Here is a 14,309-nt window from a genome sequence, read left to right on the forward strand (position 1 = left end):
TTCCTCAAACATCTCTCAGTGCTTCAACACTCAGAACGGATGGAATTTAACAGACAGACAGACATCTGCACTGAGCCTCTGACAGACAGTCGCTAACACAGCTGACTGTGTGTACGTGTACTGGGGGGGAGGCGGGGGGAGGGAAGCGTACCTCTGCCCAGTTTAAGCGTTTAATTCTTCGGTGTCTGTAATGCTGACGTACTGACTAACAAATGGTGTGATTTGGCAGATTAAAAAAAAACATTGGATGTGCTGTGTATGGACCACAGACATGTGACACAGACACGGCACAAAATGTGAACTACAGACGGTTCTACGATCTACGTGATGTGGGACATCGTCGTCATGTCTTAATCCTTAACGACCTAATATCGTCAGATCGCACACCTTTAATTGAAACCTACATTCAATGGTTGATTTATTTGGTCCTTTACAATAATTCCCGTCCTCTCTGTAATGGTGTATAAATCACATCCCAGATGCTCGGTACGGTGTCATGCCCTGAATCTGAGGCAAACTTGCCCAACTTAGCTAGCTAGTTAGGCTTGCTATGTTGCTAGATAACAGTAAATGACTCCAAAAAGAAGTTTGAAAAGTTAAAATGAAATCTTACTGTTAATGGTGTGAGTGGTTGTGGCGGAAGTGTACTTTGAAGAGCAGCTCGCACACCTGCCAAGACCGCGCTCAATCTCCGCCACCGGGAGAGAACCAGCCATTTATATATAAGATTTAACATTTAACATTTATATATAAGATTTAACATTTAACATTTATATATAAGATTTAACATTAAACATTTATATATAAGATTTAACATTTAGCCGCGGAACTGTACAAGCGATGCCCCTACAACCACGCCCCCTACTACAAACCACGCCCACATAAGCAATTTTTCAATGCGCTGAGCCTCCTACGACAAACCAGACCCACATGTGCCATGCAAGCTTGCACTGAGCCGTGAAAAAATGCCCACGTGTGTGACGGTAGCCGGTGAAGCAATTTTTCAATGTAACCTCAAATTTAGCCAGGAAGTGGAGGCGGTCGCAGTTAGGGTTCGGGTTAGGGTAAGTAAAAAACGAAGGTAAGTATTGCAAAGTTCCCCAAATTTGTCAGAAAAGTTGAGGTTTGTGAAAAGGTTCATATCTAGGTATTGGCTCAAGGAGATCGATAGGGCATATTTTGTAGGAGGTGTGGTTGTAGGGGCGTCGCTTATACAGTTCCGTGGCTGTATAAATATGCTGTGCCTAAACTGAAATTTAATACATGTACTCCAAAAATGAGCTTAACTATGGTTGATATCACTGATATCAAATTTATGCTCAAATTGCTTGCCATAATAGTGCAAATTAAGCAGGTGCGATAAGGAAAAAAATCTTGAGTTTCATTGATGGCATGCTCCTCCCACATTTAGGTTTATATTTTACATTTAGATTTAGATTTAAATATTTAGATTTAACGCTTTTTTTTTTACCTCTATATATGCGGTTAAATGTTGTATTAAATGTAGGAAAATGTGCTAAATATGAGAAAAGTTAGATAAATAATGAAAATATGTTAGGTAAAACTTTTATACTAAATTTCTACACTTGGCACCCCATAGCCCACAGGCTGCATTGTCACCAGGAAGTCTCTGTCCTCAGGATGCGTTCAATGCACCTCAGAAATCTCTGGGTTATCTACCGGGGTCTCTACATGGAGTCGAAGCGCCTACACGGTAAGGTCAAACTTCTCTCTAAAAATAATGTATCTGACGTCTCTAAACAACGATGGCAAAACCACATGTCGGCTTTATTTATGTTGCTGTTTTCTGATTTTAAAATACATTTAAAATAATTTATTTTTTTATACTTGTGTCATGTTTTAACACGAAGCACTTTGAATGCCTTTTTGCTGGAACATGGGACATAATGTTGCCTTTGTTTTTTTTGGCCAATATAAAATTGCCATTCAGAATAATCATAGCTTTAATCATCCAAACATTATTGTCTTTATTGATTTTTCTCAGAATTTTCAAATAAGTGCCAGGCAGCTACACGTTTAGCTAATGACCACTCAAATGCTACGCGTTGCATTGTGATGTCAGATAAATCGGCAGTTTAGGACAGTGTCCAGTTATGTCTTTATAAATCCTAGTTGTCATTTTGTTTGCACTGTATGCTTGCTTGTTTGCTACTGTAGGCCTAACAGTAAATGTCCCCGTCTTGGGATAAATAAAGGATTATCTTATTTTAAATAAAATGTTTAAGTCATCTCTAATATGGTAAATTATGCTGACTAACATATGGCCAGTTGCATTTTTAAAGTTAATATTTACTGAAGGTGAAGATGATCACTTATCAAAGAGGATATATATTAGGATTGTATAGTCTGGGTTTGTCGGGACAGGGAATGGGCTACACATCTCCTCCTCTCTTCATTTCTGCAGCTCAGGGCTTTGTGCCACACATTTTTTGTATATATTTGTAGTGAAACACCATGTATCGTACAGCCTTTTACACAATTTACACTTGAGCAGCAGCACTGATAGACACAGTCAGACATGTCGTTCTTGTTGGAGAGAAAACCAACTAAAGAATACATCTTTTTACACCATTATCATTCAATAGTAATCCCAACGTTGGTATCAATAATATAGATATTTTTGGATGGATCTGCACACCGGTAGTGAGCATCCACCAGAAAAAACTTAAATCGGCGCCCCTGATTTGATATATAACATATGTAAGCCAAGGCACCAACAAAATCCAAGCAATAAGTGACTGATATCAGTCCCTGCAGGAGTTTCACTTAAATATCTTAGATTTTGTGGCCAATCTTTCTTGAATTTAGGGAAATCTAATCAAATAATGAAAACTTCTTACAACATTTTGAGATTATGGGAAAACTGAGCTCCTACAAATATTGTGTAGTTCCACTGAATTTGTGTATTGGAGGTGCTGAGATTTTTTTTAATTCAATTAGTTGGTAATTTACAAATTGATTAATATTTTATCTGTCATTTTTACTTTCTCCTGCTGCCCGAATGGGATGCTCTAAAGGGCCAGATTTTGCCCTGGGCCTAGAGTTAAACAAGTGTTCTAAAAAACTAATTTGTGTCTTAATGTGTCACAGTCATTCTTTAACCCAGCCAACGCCCAACCATATAAACAATTATAATTTTGTTGGATGACTTCACAGATTGAGAACTATAAACAAATACCTGCATCTTATGGTTTACGCATAAGTAAGCTGTACAGGTAAACACTGGTTTCCAAATATGTAAACTTTGCATAGTTTTTCTAAACAGAGGCAAACTATAAACAGACCAGAGAGAGAGAGAGAGAGAGAGAGAGAGAGAGAGAGAGAGAGAGAGAGAGAGAGAGAGAGAGAGAGAGCGAGAGAGAGAGACGTATTTCCTGTCAGACCAGTCATCAGCAGAAATGGCAACTGATCAGACCGGCACCACGCAGGAGGCAGACCACAAGCTTCATTCATCAGAGGATTATATGTGTAACATCCCTAAGAGACATGCCCGGGTCACTGTCAAGTACAACAGAAAGGAGCTGCAGAGGAGGCTGGACGTGGAGAAGTGGATTGACGACTGCCTGGACCGGCTTTACGCAGGGCAGGTATGTGGATCATGTGAGCCAGAGAAAGAAAAGCAAAGTAGCTTTTGTCCTGTTGATTTTTTTTTTTTTTTAAATGGACCCAATGTCATGCTCAGGTCACGCGTGTGCCTTGGATATTAAGTTCCAATCAAAGTGACAAGCCAAGCATGACATATGAATGAAATGGTCATCAGCTTGAGTTTGCCTCATGGGCTGCTGTTCCCTAAAAGGTTGAGTGTGGAGGTGGAGCAGCCAGGTTCTCTCCTTACAAGGCTATTAATCCTGTAAATATGAGTTCCCCTTCCCCCTGATCTGCATCTGTGAATGGCCTTTCTGCCTTACATGGACTGCAAAGAACTGACAGATGGATGAAAGATGCGAAGAGAGAGAGATGTTGTGTGTCCTGGTAAACAAAGTGCATCTGGCTTGTTGCAGAGTCTGCTGAGAGTTAGGAACTTGCAGAGGGACACAGCTGCAAGTTTGAATTGGGGTATGCTGAGTATGGTGATAAAGAGAAACTGTAATTTAGATGATCCAAATCAAGAGGAAAAGCTGCCAAGAAAAACGTCCAAATGAGAGCAAATCATGTTATGTAACGAGAAAAAGGTTTGTTTAACCAGTGTTTCCATTGTCAAAGAGTCCATGAGGACAACATAACTTTCACATGCACACACTCACAAAGTCAGATTTTTATGTGTTTAGACAGGAGTGCTTTGTGTGTGTAAAATATGAGTTTGGATGTTTGCAGAGTTTCAACCCTGCATGAGACAAAGGCCCAGTCACTGAGTGGAGTCAAAGCACTTGTTGTGGATGGTAAACCTTGGACAATGGTCAATTGTTCAAAGTAGACAGGCTTTTTTTCACAGTATTTTGCTGATTATTGTTACTGTGGCTCCAGATATCTGCATAAGCAGGCAGGGAGAATGGGGAGATGACTGTGAAATGTGTGTTGGCTGACAACAGAACATCTCTCAAAGAAGGTTGATATTCTAATTCTTTCATTTTAAATTAGATTGATATTTTATAGATCTAAAGACATTTGTCATTGCAATAACATTAGAGTAGTTGAGCGTGATGGGAAAACAAACTGTTATAACAGGAAGATACTTTTAGCAGAACCAGACAGAGAGGTGGAGACTATCTAAGTTTCAATCAGGACTTAGAATACAAGAATACACTTTTATTAAGCCCCAGAGGGGAAATTTACATTTGCAGCAACACAGTATAAGAGCAGATAATAAGACCAAAAACACATAAACATAAATAGTAACTTAGGATAATAGTGCAAAATGTAGGACATACATAGGTGAGAAAAACAACAACAACAACAACAACAACAACAACAACAACAACAACAACAACAACAACAACAACAACAACAACAACAACAACAACAACAACAACAGATAAAAAACAAGTGTGCATATGACAATTGAGGATTTTTTTTTTTTGGGAGGGGGGTGCAGAGTGGTTACAGTTATTGTTAGACAGTGGTGTTGATCAGTTTGATGGCAGTGGCAGTGACGTGCCGTCAGGGTAGGCAAGGTAGGCAGTGCCTACTCAAAGGTGATTTGATATTTGTTTTAACTATAATATAATTACAAATTATTTATTATTAGCCTACAGTACCTATAAGTTTGAAAGTGTCCGCATTTTGTGTGTTTCATTGCCCAAATTACTAAACAGTGCTTTTTCCTGGAACAGTCTTGTTTTTTTTCACTCCACTGGAGGCCACGCCCCCTCCCAAAGGCACGTTGCTCCTCTGCTTCCGTTCCCATTACGTGTTTTTACTTGTTTGCACATGCGCAGTCAGGTCCCAAAGATGACAACCATTTACTTGCAAAGGCAGTGTAGAGAGCTGCCTTTGCACGTAACCGCGCTATGCTAAATGCTATACGTAAGTTCACAGTACATTAGTGAATAGATGCCATGTGACCGCTGCTGCTACGTTCTCTAGCTAGTGGGCGGGATAACACTACAGTCAGGATGACAGCGCCAGAGATGATAGAGAAACTTTTTTTTGAGGAAAAACGACAGCTTTTAAAAGATGGGAGACCAACACCTGAGTTACCAGACCTTCAGCAAAGGTAAGATCAGAACATTGTTGGTACTTTTTACAGTGAAAGGTAGGATTGGCTTTGTGGATGCTCCTCACTGAGACTGTTCTGAGTTGTCGTTGTCATTTTCTCTGTGTTTCCAACACAAACAACAGATGTGCTGCCATGTCATGAGAAATATCTTGTTGGGAGAGTATGGAGCCTATATAAAATAATTGTTTATGTTTCTTTAATGGTGTTTTACGATGTTGATTTTGTTAAATGGCTAAATGCTTATTTATGTGGATCTTGTTGGTTTTTTTCTTTCTTATTAAGAATTTTATATTTTGATAAGCGCATTGAGATGACTTTGTTGGAAATTGCTTTATACAAATAAAATTGTTTTGAATTGAATTAACACTTGACAGCAGAAACATATGAAATTGTCATTGGTGGTCTCGATTTGCAACGTGCCTACCCAACCCTAGTGGTCACGGCACGTCACTGGGCAGTGGGTTCAAATGAGCGCCTGAAGCGCTTTGTCCTGCACCGTGGTGGGATGATGTGATGGCTGAACTAGCTTCCCGTGGTCCACTGCTCCTCATAGAGAGGGTGAGAGGATTTTTCCAAAATTGCTAGGATTTTTTCCTTGGGTTTCCTCTCAGCTACTGTCTCCAGGGAGTCCAGTGCCCGTATTCACAAAGCATCCTAAGGCTAAAGGTAGCTCTTAGTGATGTCACTCTTAGAAAAATCTTAGAATTCCTCGCATTTTAAGATTTTTCTTAGAATTTTTCCTTGTTAGGACCTAAGATGCTTTGTGAATTATTTTTATCCTAAGAGATTATCAGGGCCAGCAATCACAGTAATCACTGTCAGCTGTGTCCGCTCCACCATTAATATCAAATACATAAAGTGGTAAAATTACCAACATGGACAATTAGTCACTGTAACTACAATAAGTAAATCAATATAATAATCGGCATGTGAATGAGGTTCAAACATTTTAAGCTGCGTACATGAATTTAGTCCAAGTATGATCCGTTGATTTTATTCTCCATTCATTACTAGTAGCACAGAGCGCTTTTATTTCTTTTCTTTTTTTCCATTTCTCTAACAACCAATCACATGTTTTAGCAGACTGCATCATACCCAGCAAACGGGGTCAATTACACCTCCTCACTAAGACAAAATATTCTGCCACCTCCTTGCTCAGAGTTGCTCTCAGACACTTCCTGACTCACTTTTAAGCTAAGATTCCTTGCTAGGAATCTTTAGGCTAAGTTAGGAGCTCTCTGAGGGAACTCTGAGAAGCTTCGTGAATACAGGCACAGGTCCAACAGTCCCACAGAGCGGGATTCCCTCACCTCACCAGTTTGTTTAGATTGTTAGCCTCACCAGTCGTGATGCCACCCCCCCAGCACACCACTGCATAGAACACTGCACTGGCCACCACAGACTGGTAGGAAGACTTCAGGAGTTTATTGCAGACACTGAAGGATCTGAAGCTCGACCAGTCCAGTTTGGTGTTGATGTGGACCCCAAGGTACTTATATGTGTCCATCCTCTCAACTTCCTGCCCCTGGATGAGGACTGGGGACGGACAGACAATTAACAATGTTCGGTTTCAGACGTCGTGTGCGTGATTAGCTGCTTTCATGAAAAGGCATTTAAAGATTATGCTAGAAACGTGTACATCCTGCACAGTGACTCGCCAACTTCATTTATTTTATGCTTTATTGATTTCAGGAGAGCAATATGCCAGAGGAGGTGAACCTTGACGAGTTGATTGACCTTCCTAATAATGAGGAGAGAAGGAAAAAGCTACAGGTAATGTGACTAGTTGAGTTTTTGCTCTACATTGTAATATGTTTATTTTTTAACCCTCAGAGCTACATTGCCATTTATAACTACAATTTTGTGGCTTTTCTTTTCTTCAAACAGGAGCTTCTTCAAAAATGCACTGAAAGCACAGAGGTACGTCAGACCTTTAAAGCCAGAGTAACATATTTAAATGTGCTAAGCTGATGTGGTAAATATGGCTTATTATTCCTGTCATCATGCAACAATGACTCTATGAGCTTTTCTGGCTTCAGCAGGCGTCAGATGGGCCTTTCCTAGTCTATATGTGGCACAAGGCAGGGTGCACAATGATGAAATCATCAATCCGTTTAAAACAATCATTAGAATATAAAGACGCAATTTGCTCATATGAGTAATCTTTTAGCTCTTAGATTGAATGAGTGCTACAGGCTGAAGAGCAACTCTGCTTTTTGCCCCTCCCGAACAATTTAAAAGTCAAATGATTGCCGTAGTTGTGTACAAGGCAAACTTGTAGATCTGGTTGATATCCAGGATACTACAGTTTAAGGAAGCACCCGGAGTTCATATATACCACACAAAAATGCAATAAGAAATAAAAAAATAAAAACCTTTTTGGATTGTAATCAAAGTCTTTACCATGCTAGTTTTTGGTCTAGCACAGGGCCAAAGTAATCATGCTTTCACACTTTTGTAACATTAGTAAATGCAACAGATTGTTTTTAATTATGTTAAATATTTTCTACCAACAAGTGCAATGTACAGACATATTGTACATGCATCAGGCACGTGCACAGATAGACCCTGTGGCAGACTTAGCATTCTGGTGGCCAGTTTAGTGAAAGGTCACGTGATTAAGACACTACATACTTGTAATACAGTCTGCTATTAATACATAGATTCCCAAAACTAACAGTGTTAGTGCCACAACGTTGTGGTTTCTCAGCTTTCCCTCTGCCTACAGAATAGTGCTAAGCCATTGCAACACAAACACTATTTTTATTTTTATTTTAAATTTCATTTGATTTCATGTTTGATATATCTGGGGTCCACTCTAAAATGCCTATGAGCAACACACACACAGATGATTACAGTATTTCATTTTATTTTATTTTAATATTACTGTTATCATCATTATAATTTTTTTTCATTATTTTATTGTTAGTTCTGTTGGCTTTGCGGTTGTCCCTGAAGAAACGACATCTTCAATGAAAGCTCTTAATGAATGAAATCACCTTCAACCCTTATGCTAATGAAATGTCACCATCATTCAAAGGACCAAGCTTCAGAAGGAAATCGACTATCAAAGGACTCAACTCTCCCATTCAGCAAAGCAATGCTGCAACAAAATAACTCAAGTCAACTCTTCATCGTCTATGGCAGGGGTCTGCAACCTGTGGCTCTGGAGCCTCATGTGGCTCTTTGACTCTTATGCAATGGCTCTCAATAGCTTTAAAAAAAACTATTGAAATAAATAGTTATTTTCTTACAGAGGTTATTAAGGATTAATGGCAAATAAAATCAAGATATAACTATTTGTTAACCTTAAATAAATCATGTTGTGCAATGACTCAGCACCTTCCTACTTCACCTCCTGCAACATCTACATACCATCAACTCTCCTGAACCTGCGGCTTAAATCCCTGTTTTAAATCCCTGGTAAAATAACTAAACCAACAAAAACACTATTCTGGAAGAAAATAGAGATTTTAATTGTGTGGGGACATATTCATTTAACCACCAATGTGCAGGGTAAATATGCATGTTTATGTGTGGCACGAAATTAGCAATTAGCATGTATTGACCACATGATCATGCGCTATCAAATTCAAGTTACTTTTTGCAGCCTTTCAAATACATTAACTAAAAAAAAAATCTTCTTTATAATAACATTGTGTTCATGTAAACTGAGATGCGTAAGAATTTGAAGATACAAGATACTGTTTTATTTCTTGATGTCAATTTATTTTATTTTAAACTATTTCTAAGTTGCCATTTACATGATCAACATAAATCAAATTAAATCAAACATTATTATATATAATTTTAACTGAATAGAATTTAATACACTGTATTGTTTTCATTGAGAAGGTATTTTTTTGGCTCCAGGAGGACTTTAATCCAGGTGAGATGAGGCAAAATGGTTCCTTGTAGAGTAAAGGTTGCAGACCCCTGGTCTATGGAATGGGCCAATGCTGGGATTAACACATCCTGCTTAGTACCTGGCCTCCTTTCCTTCCCACAGGATGGGACTCTCCTTTTTTTGTACTCCTTTTCATTTAGATTTATAATAAATCCTTTTTTTTTATAAAATCATCAGCTTCGACTGGACTCCATCATTCAACAAGAGCAATAAATCATGTCCCCAAATGAGGTCAACCGCAAATTTGCCGTGACACAGGACCTAAGGATGATTTGATCAGGGTTTTTCTGGCTGATATGGCACCATGATAAACAATAAAAATCGGCTTGTAATCTGAAGACAGACATGTGCAGAACCCTCTGACCCTGAGTGCAGGAACAATTGTAACTTAAAGCTACAGCCCAAATACTGTTTAAAGTCAGCCCTTACTTTTTTCAGCATCTAACAAAAAAACATAGACTTTATTGCAGTGACAATGGGAGCACTATATCTGTAACTGTAATTGACAGGACTGAGCTAAGATTCATGTCTATGAAAATATATAAACAACACTTCTTCCAGCTTTCCAGCTGCTGTAACACCCGTGATGCTGCACTGCAGCAGAATTGAGGGAGTGATACATTAAAGTGAATTGAGAAGCTTTGACCCCTCTGAATTATGAAGGCTGTCAAATGCACTTTAACAGCTTTATTTTCTGTGTCGGTCTTAGGCTTTTATCAGGCAGCTGCTGACAAAGCTGGATGGGGTTCAAAAGCAGGATGAGCTGCAGAGTGAAGGCATCGAGCACCCGGTTATCTGCCATAACCATTATCGCCATGAGCCATACCACTTCGGCAACCCACAGCATCACGAGTTCCACCACAACACCCGGGGCCAAAATCAGACTTTCTGATGAACCCAGCCTCTAACTGAAACACACACAAACTGAGAGAAATATTTTAGACGGCCATTTTTGTTGGACTGGCAAATTCAAAATTAAAGTGCTAAAATGACTGAGAACTTAAGACGCACATGATTGCTTGCAGCTTAACAGGTTCCAATCACAGTTATTCACAGCTAAAATAAAGCTTTTTGAATACTATTCTAGGTCTTGAGTTGTCTGTAAGCAGAGTGTTGATTTATGGAATAAAACTAGAACTTTAGACTTGGACTTTCCTGAACTGTGGCTAAATACTGCATTTAACAATTCTTCCCCACCATCTTTACAATAATTCTTTGTGTGAGACAGAACACCTTTTACTACTTTGTTTCTAAAGTATCACACTACTAATGAAGTCTATTTGATGTATAATGCAACTGTTTATGTACATTCACGGGTAAAACATTTTAACTTAAATGAAAATACTATCTATTTTGCCAGTCTTAAACCAGCTGTGTATAATCCCACAGTGTATGCAACTTTCTAACCAGTGATCTTTAATAAAAAAAGAAAATGTTAGCATGTAACTGTTGGCTTGTTGTTGTGTGCAGGTAAAGGCAAAGCTAATAAACCAAACAAGTCGGACCAAATTCATGACCTTCTTTTTTATGTAAAGGAGGTCATAAATTTGTTCATTTAGAGGAATGTTTTATTAGTTAAAGCCACCCAAAGTTCGAAAGTTTTTGCTCGCCTGCCCTTACACTCGTGAACATGTACTTGACATCTCATTCTTAAACCATAGGATTAAAAATTATCTTGGTTCATCCTTTGCAGCTGTAACAGCTTCAACTCTTCTAGAAACTCTTTAGAAGGCGTGCGTTTATGCAAGTTAACAATTTTTCCAGAAGGGCATTTATGAGGTCAAACATTGATGTGGGACGAGAAGACGGCACGCTCTAATTCATCTCAAAGGGGTTCTATTTGGTGCAGGGACTCACTTTCTTGCTGGACTTTCAGAAACACTGACTGTGCTTGAAATGGCACACTCCGTACTACACACTACAAACTTAGCTCAGTGAGTGTATAGTGTCTACTATAAGTATGATTAAGATGGACTATTCCCACCGAAGTATACTTCCAAGTTTCCAAAGATGCATTTTAAACCTACAACGACAAACAGTGGAAGCATAATTGAGGCTAAATATCTCCGTTAATTCGCCCCCTTTGAGAGTTCTGAAATGGAGACCCACCATTGCGCTATTGACAAAACTTACGGTTAACTTCAAAATAAGAGCCCTATTTACTAAGTGTTAAAAAATTAATGGAAAACAAGAAGAGATGCTTTTGTTTTGAAAAAGCATCATAGCTTGAAGCCGATCCCAGGACGATTTTACATTCCCTGATCATTTCTTCACAAGCTATAAAACTGTAAACAGTGCCTGTTTGTTCTGTTATGGTGACACCAGCCTTATCACCTGCTTTGCTTCCCACACTTGTTTCACATCTCCTCAGCCTCTGCCTACATAAGCGCTCCCCACCTGCTCCTCCCAACCTTTCCATTCTGTTCAGTTTGAGGTTCTCTGTGACCACAGGGGTCGCTTTTTGGATGCTGTTGTGGGCTTTCCTGGAAGTGTCCATGAACCTTGGTTGCTTCAGCGCAGCCCTTCATCCCCTAGCTGTATCTACCTCCAGGCTGGCATCTTATTGGCAACGGCACAAACCCTTCCGTGAGCCTGTCTGGAATGCTGTTGAGGCGAGGTACAATGCAGGGTTGTCCAGGGCCAGATGTGTGGTGGAGAGGGAATTTGATATCCTTAAGACATGGAGGTGAAGATGGACTTTGTATCCAAGATAGTCATTGCCTGCCTTTTCCTGCACAACCTCTGCACCAGGAATGGGGACAATTATAGGGCCAGAGGTTGTGGAGGAGGATGAGCAGAGGACTTGGAGGCTTTTGTATCAGTCCAGCAGTCTGAGCACAGACTCAGTGACTTAGTCAACTTTCATGAATGAAATATTAGTGTTGATTAGCAATAGCCTCATCTTTCTTCCAGTTGTGGACCTATTTATTTTGGAGGAGCAAAATAAATGATGTCATAACCTATTTTTGCCTAATACTGTTGACTAATAAAATGTGCTTGTAGAACTGTTGGATAAAAGATAAATATCACACTGGAGGTTGTGCTGAATGACAGCATGACCTCTCGTGTGATATTGCTTAGTTAAATTAATGAACACAACAGCATATTGCATTAACATTTTATTAAACAGGACTAGCGTTTACATTTATTAAAAACGACTAAATGAACAACAAAAACTTTGAATAATTTCTTGGTGAAAGATTCTAAGGGTGTGTAATGCATATGGGTAAGGCGCTGGACTGTTCTTTAAAGGAGTCTGGATTGTGAATGAATACATGAGGCAATAGTGCAATTTGAGTGTGTGTAATAACAAAAATATTTACAAAAAGACAACCAACACTAACAATACACTATTCCAGTAAAATAATGGATTACCCACAATAAATCAATGTTTCAATGTTCAGTTCATATTCTTTAAATCCAAAGAAAGGTTTGTCCACAGCCGTAGGTGTGAGACTTTGTCCTACCGGTTCATTGATCTAGCTCGCCATGGGAGTTGAGATGCAAGGATCAAAGTCCATTTGAAGAAACCCCAAAAGTTGGTCTTAAAAAAAAAAAAAAAAAAAAACTGACCTAAAAGGCTAAAAAATACACATAAGTATTGCATTTGAAATAACCAAGTCAGTATCAGAAATAAAAGCAATGTATGCATAAACATACATATAAAATACAAATACTTCAATTAATTATTTAATTAATTGTCATGTTGTCAAGTTACAATAGTGACCTAAACACTTTAACCTAGTACCCAAGTACCATGTTAATCTTCACAGTCAAAATTAAAATCAAAGTTGCAGTTAAAGTCAAAGTCAAAGTGCACATTTTATAATTCATTAAAACATTCAATACTGAATTTCAAACTACTCAAGCAAAATTCAGTTCCTAGCAAACAGCTCAGTGGTTATTTGTTCATGATCATAGAGCTTTTGTGTTAAGTCTGGTTGTATACTGTGGACAAAACAAATGACTATAAATTCAGACCATAGTGTTTTTAAAAGTCCATGTAGAATTATTGTGAATTTTCAACTTTTAAATATCTTTGAAATACATAAAATCAAAATTTTAGTGTTAACAAACATGTCCTTAGCTGTCATGCCATATCATGTCAAGATTTTTTTTTTTTTTTTAGATTACACAGTTATATATACATTAATAAAAAATTGCCAGCCCGGCCAACCTGTAGTACCTTTTTTCCACCAGTTGGGTGAGTATAAACCTATTTACAGCAGAGCAGTCCCTGAGCTAGGCCATCTCAGCCTCTGCTGGGAGCAGGGTTACTTACTGGTTCACTTGGAGATGAAATACTTGAAAATGTCATCTTCTGAAATAACTATAAACTTGTATTCGTCCCGTTGACGCCTGAAGGGCTTGAGAGTGGAGGACTCTTCTTCTTCTTTTTAATTTCCAGCAGACTAGACACCTCAAAGACGTATTGCCTCCCGGTGGTGGCAGAAATTGCGAGCAAATTCTTAGTCTTATTCTAACATACGGCCCTTTTAACTAACCTAGTATTATTGTTTGAGGTTTTTTCATTTCATTTTGACTCAACATAGGACTCCAGGTTGAGATCCTTGATGAACATCCTAAACATGACAGGATTGGAATATTAAAAGTGGTCTCCACATGCTGTCGAAATGTGTGACCTGTCATTTTCTCTGGAAATACCAGAGCTATATGCTTAAAATTCTTTCTAGTTATGAATAATAGCCTAATAGACACATATGA

General features: G+C 38.6%; 1 protein-coding gene across 1 annotated transcript; it reads left to right on the forward strand.

Annotated features, from left to right (window-relative positions):
• Window positions 1-3,396: 3,396 nt before the first annotated feature.
• ppp1r14aa (protein phosphatase 1, regulatory (inhibitor) subunit 14Aa) lies at window positions 3,397-11,022 on the forward strand. The gene is made up of 4 exons (XM_028465901.1): window positions 3,397-3,608; window positions 7,370-7,450; window positions 7,565-7,597; window positions 10,294-11,022. Exons 1-4 carry the CDS (start codon window positions 3,420-3,422, stop codon window positions 10,474-10,476), a joined length of 486 nt encoding a protein of 161 aa, XP_028321702.1. The 5' UTR covers window positions 3,397-3,419; the 3' UTR covers window positions 10,477-11,022.
• The last annotated feature ends 3,287 nt before the right edge of the window (window positions 11,023-14,309 follow it).

Source organism: Gouania willdenowi, chromosome 14, assembly GCF_900634775.1.
Source record: "Gouania willdenowi chromosome 14, fGouWil2.1, whole genome shotgun sequence".
Lineage (NCBI taxonomy): Eukaryota > Metazoa > Chordata > Actinopteri > Blenniiformes > Gobiesocidae > Gouania > Gouania willdenowi.

Coding starts and splice junctions, on each gene's coding strand:
- ppp1r14aa (XM_028465901.1), top strand. CDS start 3,420: ATGGCAACTGATCAGACCGGCACCACGCAGGAGGCAGACCACAAGCTT. Junction 7,451..7,564: donor AGAGAAGGAAAAAGCTACAG/GTAATGTGACTA, acceptor TTCTTCAAACAG/GAGCTTCTTCAAAAATGCAC. Junction 7,598..10,293: donor AATGCACTGAAAGCACAGAG/GTACGTCAGACC, acceptor TGTCGGTCTTAG/GCTTTTATCAGGCAGCTGCT.